We start from the raw sequence: 7,535 nt of genomic DNA, 5'->3' as shown, positions 1-7,535 counted from the left end.
ATATTTATAAAAAAATATGAGTATATGATAAATTTATTAAAAATATACACCCTTTAAGGTATTGAAGGTATTTTCATCTAAAAAAACTTGGAAATAGTAAAAAGTACTTCAAATGATATTAACTCATAGTTAGTGGACCTTAAATGATATTTTCAAAGTTCACGAACCTAAAATAATACTTTGGTAAAGTTCGTGGACCAAAAAAGATGTTCCCTCTTTATTAAAAATACACTATCTTAACATTTATATTATTACTAGAAAACAAGGGATTCTTAATTGTGCACGGACAATCAGACAAAGTACAAACAGCATTTATTTTGTTTCATATTTATTCCTTTGATATAACATCAATTTAAAAACAAAATTGATAACGTTGAAATTGGGAGAAAAATGATGGCAATATTATTAATAGGAAAATTGATTCAGATGCCATTGTTGGTATATAATACTCCTACTACTATGATTGGAAATGTTAGTTTCATTCGTCTGATATAGGATTATGATTTGTTATAATCCATCAACCCTCTCATTACACTTTACAGTATACACTCTAACACCTAGTAATAAAACGATGTTTACTCATGAATGGTACATAAAAAATATGTTATAATCGGAATACTATTTGTTGGATTTAAAGTAACAATCACACTATCATTAAAATTAAATGCAACTTGTGAATTTCCCATGGAGACAATTCCTCAAGTCGGCTTCCACAAGATAAGTCGATGACTAACCAATTCCTCCATATTTTTAATTAATCAGCCGCCTATATACTTGTCAACATATTGAAATCGTCAAAAATAATACTATTAATGTTCATATTATATCAAAATTAAATCTGCCACGTGTAAAATCCACGACTTAGGTAACCTCTCACGTAGACCATTTCTAATTCATTCATATACGAATTCATTTATTTGTTGAACGACATATAAATATTGCTCCCTCCATCACAAGGAAGATGACCCCTTCCTTAGGCGGCACGAGATTTTATGCAATTTTATTTTATGTGTTAAATAGAGAGAGGAAAATAAGAGAAAGAGAATAAAGTAGAGATAAAAGATGTTTCCATTTTTAGTAATGAATCATTTTGATTAAGACAAACCAAAAAGGAAAGTGAGTCATCTTTAATGGGTAATACTCACACAAAATAAATTATTTATTTGGGGAAGAGGAGTGCTACTATTAAAAAAATGAGTACACAATGTTGAAAAATACGATATTAAATTTTTTTATTCATATTAGTCATATAAAAAATATTTGTAAGCCATGAAGGAATCGCATCATTATCATATTAATCTGATTTGATTTGGTTCGATTTAGTAACTAATATAGAAAAAGTCTTATCATCTTCTTTTTTTTTTTTTTTTATCATCTTTGAGGGTTGTGATATTAGTCAAACTAGTGTATATTTTCTTCTTTCTTTTTGCCATTTTAATGATAAGTTAATTAAATTTTGCTTTAATAATTGAAATATACAACCCAATTAAGAGCTTCAATAATGACATGAGATGGCGTGTCTTATGTCGATAGGTCGCTGGTGAAGATAATTAAGTGATAGTAATTGTTGTCAAAATATTGTCTATTATTAGTGGAAAATAGCTAATTATCGGTCCTTAGACTATATAATTGACATTTAGCTTCAATATAGGATTAAAATAAAAGAAATTAATATATCCTATTTTACATAATGATCAAAATGAAAATAAAGTAAATATAGTTGAAATAGTGATGCTCTATGCTATATATCTAGGGGTGGGCATAAGTGGAAGGGAAAAGCGACTCAAGTCGTTACTAATTTTTTTTCTTTCTTTTATTATTAATTATAAAGACCATTTGTTTAAGGTTAGAAAATTAAGAAAACTGAAAAAGTTAAAGAATAAAACTGACTACAAATCTTGATTTGAGAAATAAAATTAAACTATTGAAATGAAGAATGAAAAGTAAAATAAAAATGTATAAATATGTCTTACATAAATATGGATTTAAGTTAGGTTTGAAAAATGAAATAAAAAATGTCAAGTCGTATTATTTTGTTGGATTTATTTATTTATTATTTTGTGTTAGGTGTGAACATTTTCATACACCAGATTATAATAATTTTAAGGCTACAATTATTTTCTTGGAATTTAATTAATGTTGGACTACTCAATGGAATAATATTCCCATATACAATGGGAAATTATTTTATGATTGAGCTCTTTAAGTAAAAATATTATGTGGGAAATTATATTACTCCATCTTTATACTATCCAAAGTCAACTTAATCTATAATAATTCATTATATTAGAAGATTATATTCAATGCATTTAATTGACAAGGACAGGAATAAGGCTTGCCATAATCAATTTTCTGATTTTGAAAAAAAAAATCATTTAAAGCAAACTTGACCTTATTAAGATGCTCAATTAAGAAAAACATCATCAAATCTCAATTACATAAAATACTACATGTGCATTTATTAATCATTTGTGGAATATATATATTTATTTAAAAACCAAATATAGGTAAACATGACATTACATCTTTGCAAAAGATTTCTAAAGGTGTAGTGTACCATAAACTCACATGTGGTGTTACAGTGAATTTAATAATTATTAAATATAATATTTCATACTATTTCTTAAGTTAAAAAGTGATTTTCTTCCAAAAATTTCAAAAAGAAACGACTTAGACTTATGAAGTCTTCTTACGTGGACAAATGCCACAAATCCCATTAACCCAAAACAATTAAGTGGACTAATTAAAATTAGACATATCATCAATATTTCGTCAGTTTTTCAATTAAAATTGCTCACACTAAAAAAACTAAAATTGAAAACCAACATAAATAATTAATGTTGTTAATTAATTCTGAAAAGTTAGGTTTAATGGCAATATATTCTTCTTAGAACTAGGTGTAATGGCGGAGCGATTAACTAATTTTAAAAACAAAAGGTAATATACCTATTTTATGAAATCCCATTAAAAGTAATATCTCTAAATCCTATAATGAAAATCACATTTAATTCTTTTACAAAATAAAATAATCTCAAGATTCAATTTTAAAAATAGTTGACCAAATATTTTCATTTTGGACCGTCATACTTATTAAACAACACCAGTACTCCATTCGTCCAAGCCACAAATTTTAACGCATAATTAGTAAGTAATCACATGAGATTAACATATCAAATGTGTAAATGAGTAATAAATTAAATAAGTTTCTATTTTTGTAGGAAAAAAGCTTCGGTGAACTGAACCGACTAGAAATAGAAAAATAAGACTATTTTTTCGTAATAAAGTGATTATTTATTCAACTTCAACTATTTATTATTTTATTAATTTTACAATAAATTTTCTGAGCGAAGACGAAAATAGATTTAATAGAAATAAAAGGCAAAGAGAAAATCCGATTTCTGCGTTACTTTTGCCTTCTTCAATGGAGTGATTTCTCTCTCTGAGTCTCTCTCGCGCGAAGTCACGACATTTCTGCTCATAATCACGATTTTTAATAGCGAAGGAGTTCATCTCCTTGCTTTAGTCAGTTTCAGCAGCTATTTATGTTGAATTTTCCATGCATTTACTCACCGATTAAGAGAGTTAAACCCTGCGCGTTTTTTGACTGTTAAATTCACCCGTCCCCGCGTATTCTCTCTCGTGATTTCCTGATTGTGTTTTTGCCTTTTTCGGAGATTACTGTTCCTGAATTTCCACCTTCCGATTTTAGGTATGTTTCCGTGCATGATTTTTTTTTGAGTTTTTATGTCGAATGCTTCTCTGATCAAACTGATGATTCATCGTTAAAGCTTTTGGAAGGTTTTAGCCTTTGATTGAATTAAGCCTAGTTTACTTTTAGTCTCTTTTTGTATGAGTTAAACTCCAAATTTTTTAGATCATTTTCACAGGTGGTTTTAGCTATTGTAAATCGTCAATCAGTGGCTTGTTAAATGAAATCGAATGCGGTTATGATCAAAAGCTGTGTTCCTTTTTGTCTTTGCAACTGTCAAAGGATAGGATTGCAAATTCTTGAGATCATTTGATAGAGGTGGCTTTAGTTATGGTAAACTAGGCTGAATAGATGGTGATGGTTTCAAAACATTTGTAAATTGTCAATCAGAGGCTTGTTTCATGAAATCAAAAGCCGGTTATTGGGATGAAGTAATCCGCTTTGGTTTTTGTTGATAATCCTTGTTGGAATATTGTGAGGGAGGTTGAATGGATGCATTCCTACTAGAGGAATTGTGAGCTTTGAAATTTTCTTGTTGGATATATTTTCTCTGTGTTTTTTTTTGAAGTGAGTTACAAACTTACAATGGGATTTCCTATATGCTTTCAGGCTCTGCCCATCTCTGTTTTTGACAGAGGTGGAGGCTTAAGGCTTGTCGTTGATGAACATCAATCTTTTTAAAACTACAAAAATGGAATTCGATACCGGTTACAGAAAGGGGAATTTCGGGCGCAGGTGAGTGTATTTTCATAAGGGAGAATATTGTACTTGAGGCAACCTTTACATATTGCGGATTTTTCATTCTTTCAGCACGTTGCCTAAAAAGCCAAATGAGACGACGAAGGTGCTTGTTACCATCGCTGTTGGCGTGCTGATTGGCTTCTTCTTAGGAGCGTCATTTCCATCATTGTCATTAACAAGGGTACAGGAACCGTTTCCTTAGACCTTGACGTGTATGAGTTTGTCGCATGCCTTATTTGCTCTCCATTTCGATTTTTGCAGCTAAATATTACAACTTCTCTTATTCACGACTTTGTAATAATTGGAGACAAAAGTACAGCTAACTTTACACAAGACAATACGAATAGCACTGCCAGAAATGAAACCACGACAGATGTCTCAAAGGTTTGTATTTTCTTGCTAACACGACGAACCTGGTTTCGTTTCATGTAAAATACAATTACTAAGTTTTATGGGTGTGGTCATAATAGAGATGGGTGAATGTGAAATTTGAACTGCAGTTAGGGCTTTAGGCTGCTTGCAAAAATTCCGTTATTCTTAAGAATCATCCGTTATCATTTCATTCTATATGAATCTTGCTAGGGTTTCCATGAATGGATGAAGAACATGGGATGTTCATTTTTTTAGTCAGGCCTTTTGAAAAGTTCATTCGAATACAATATAATCATGCTGAAATTAACGTGTTCTATGAGCTTCCATCTCTCTTTTTCTATGTGTGTACATCCTTATAAAACACTGCAAAAATTGTGAAATGCATCTTCTTATCTCGCGTGGACTAATTATGTATAATCTGCCCTCTAATTTTGTTCTGATTCAGATTTGGGTTCCATCAAATCCGAAGGGTGCAGAGCGGCTGCCACCAGGTATTGTTGCATCAGAGTCAGACTTTTACCTACGGAGACTTTGGGGTAAACCTAGTGAGGTAATTACTCACCGTAATTTTCTCCTACAACGTACTGCTTTATTTAATTTCCTAGTAAGTGCAGGTGAAGTCACATATTTGAATGCCTATTGAATGCATTACTGTAGTTTCTTAAGTTAATAAGAAAAGGAATGTAAAAAGTCAAAAAAGCGATTGAAGATTCTCAAGTTTTTAATGTAAACAATGAGGGGTTTACTTTTTGAGCTCAAAGAATGTTAATTCTGTCACCAGAGAGCCATATCTCCTGTCATTAAATTTTTAATATGAAAAGATTTTCTTATACTCGAAGAAGGCAGGTTTCTTATTTTGATTTTTAATTACCTTGTTCCCTGCTAGGACTTGACCAGCGAACCAAAGTATCTTGTCACCTTTACTGTTGGTTATGATCAGAGGAATAACATTGATCTAGCAGTGAAAAAGGTCAGTAAGCGCTGTTTCTCGATTAAGTCACTGACTCTAGTCTTTTAGTGTCTCTAACTATGTATGGGGTTGCTGCAGTTCTCGGAGAACTTTACCATCCTTTTGTTTCATTATGATGGAAGAACAAGTGAATGGGAAGAGTTTGAGTGGTCAAAACGAGCTATTCATGTTAGTGCTATAAAACAAACAAAATGGTAAGCTTTCGCCTGACAGTTTGAAATGTCTTTATGCTTAATTTCTCTGAATCATGCTGAGTTATAGCTCTCTCTGAATTTCTTAAAAGGTGGTATGCTAAAAGGTTTCTCCATCCGGATATTGTTGCTGCATATGATTATATATTTATCTGGGATGAAGACCTAGGGGTCGAACATTTTGACGCAGAAGAGTAAGTCCATTTAACTATTATCTTTATGGAAAATATGATGAGTTGATGACTAGATTTGTCTTTTCTAATTTCTTTTTTCGCCTTTGAAATTTCTAGGTATATAAAACTGGTGAGGAAGTATGATCTAGAAATTTCGCAACCGGGATTGGAACCTAACAGGGGTACAACATGGCAGATGACAAAAAGAAGAGGCGGCCAAGACGTTCACAAGTAGGGAGATGAATCTTTGCTTAATTCCATTAAATCACTCTAGGAATGGTGCAATACATATTTATCTGAGTGATATGTCTTTAAGTATATAATTTGTTCCATTTCTTATGATCATGTACAGGATAACAGAGGAGAAGCCGGGTTGGTGTTCCGACCCCCATTTGCCGCCCTGTGCAGCGTAAGAACTTCTCCTAATGTACCTTCTTCCAATGTGTATTTTCTCTTAAAGATGCATAGACTGACCTTTACTCTGCCTCGTTGAACAGTTTTGTAGAAATCATGGCTCCTGTATTTTCACGAGATGCATGGCGCTGCGTTTGGCACATGATTCAGGTTTTATTTCTTTGTCTTAACAGTCGCGTTCTCTTTTTTGGAGGACACAAATTCTCAGGTAACCTCTAAATTCGTCAAAACTAATACGAAAATTTTTAGAACGACTTGGTGCACGGATGGGGACTGGACCTGGCCCTCCGAAGATGTGTTGAGGTCAGCACAATCCAATTTTTCTTTAAATAAAACTTCACGTTCTGAACCCTCGAATGGACTATCAAATAGTACTCTCTGCTGATGAGAATTCGATCTATGCAGCCTGCTCATGAGAGAATCGGAGTGGTAGATGCGCAGTGGATTGTCCATCAAACAGTTCCTTCACTTGGAAACCAGGTACTACATTATAAAGAGTGATGACAGATCGCGAGACTATGGTAAACTATATGTTTGACACGACTTTCTCTCGTGTGTTTTCTTTGATGATAGGGCCAAGCAGAAGAGGGGAAGGCTCCGTGGCAAGGGGTATGTACACTTGAAACTTTATACTACCAAGCTTGTGTACATACATAAAATTTGATCTCTATCGTTGGCTACTCGACTCTGATAATGCTCGAACTCGTCTACTGTCGTTTGTGTAGGTGAGACAGAGGTGTAAAGAAGAGTGGAAGATGTTCAGAAATCGAATGGAGAATGCAGAAAAGGCTTATTACAGTTCCATTAACTCGACAGAGCATACATAGATAGTATTATAGAAGAATATATAATGAGAAAACCACAATTAGTTGCTAATTTCATTGTTATACTTGTAGATATAACAATTTTCTTAGTCAATTTTGCTTATTTAATTATGCAGAAGTAGTCCTAATTTCATTGTTATA

General features: G+C 32.4%; 1 protein-coding gene across 1 annotated transcript; it reads left to right on the top strand.

Moving 5' to 3' along the window:
• The first annotated feature begins 3,392 nt into the window (after positions 1 to 3,392).
• On the top strand, positions 3,393 to 7,535 carry LOC121805365. Its single transcript, XM_042205180.1, has 15 exons — positions 3,393 to 3,709; positions 4,319 to 4,444; positions 4,520 to 4,631; positions 4,712 to 4,834; positions 5,268 to 5,372; positions 5,709 to 5,792; positions 5,871 to 5,986; positions 6,076 to 6,177; positions 6,274 to 6,387; positions 6,509 to 6,565; positions 6,654 to 6,720; positions 6,820 to 6,873; positions 6,976 to 7,050; positions 7,144 to 7,179; positions 7,296 to 7,535. The coding sequence occupies exons 2-15, from the start codon at positions 4,371 to 4,373 to the stop codon at positions 7,395 to 7,397; spliced, it is 1,221 nt and encodes a 406-aa protein (XP_042061114.1). The 5' UTR covers positions 3,393 to 3,709; positions 4,319 to 4,370; the 3' UTR covers positions 7,398 to 7,535.

Source organism: Salvia splendens, chromosome 5 (genome assembly GCF_004379255.2).
Source record: "Salvia splendens isolate huo1 chromosome 5, SspV2, whole genome shotgun sequence".
NCBI classification, from domain to species: domain Eukaryota; kingdom Viridiplantae; phylum Streptophyta; class Magnoliopsida; order Lamiales; family Lamiaceae; genus Salvia; species Salvia splendens.
This window is presented reverse-complemented; position numbering and strand designations above follow the sequence as displayed.

What these genes read in the sequence shown, in the direction of transcription:
- LOC121805365 (XM_042205180.1), top strand. Translation starts at nt 4,371, where the DNA reads ATGAACATCAATCTTTTTAAAACTACAAAAATGGAATTCGATACCGGT. An exon ending in GCGTTTGGCACATGATTCAG is followed by an intron (nt 6,721 to 6,819) that starts GTTTTATTTCTT and finishes GAAAATTTTTAG; the next exon opens with AACGACTTGGTGCACGGATG. An exon ending in CCCTCCGAAGATGTGTTGAG is followed by an intron (nt 6,874 to 6,975) that starts GTCAGCACAATC and finishes CGATCTATGCAG; the next exon opens with CCTGCTCATGAGAGAATCGG.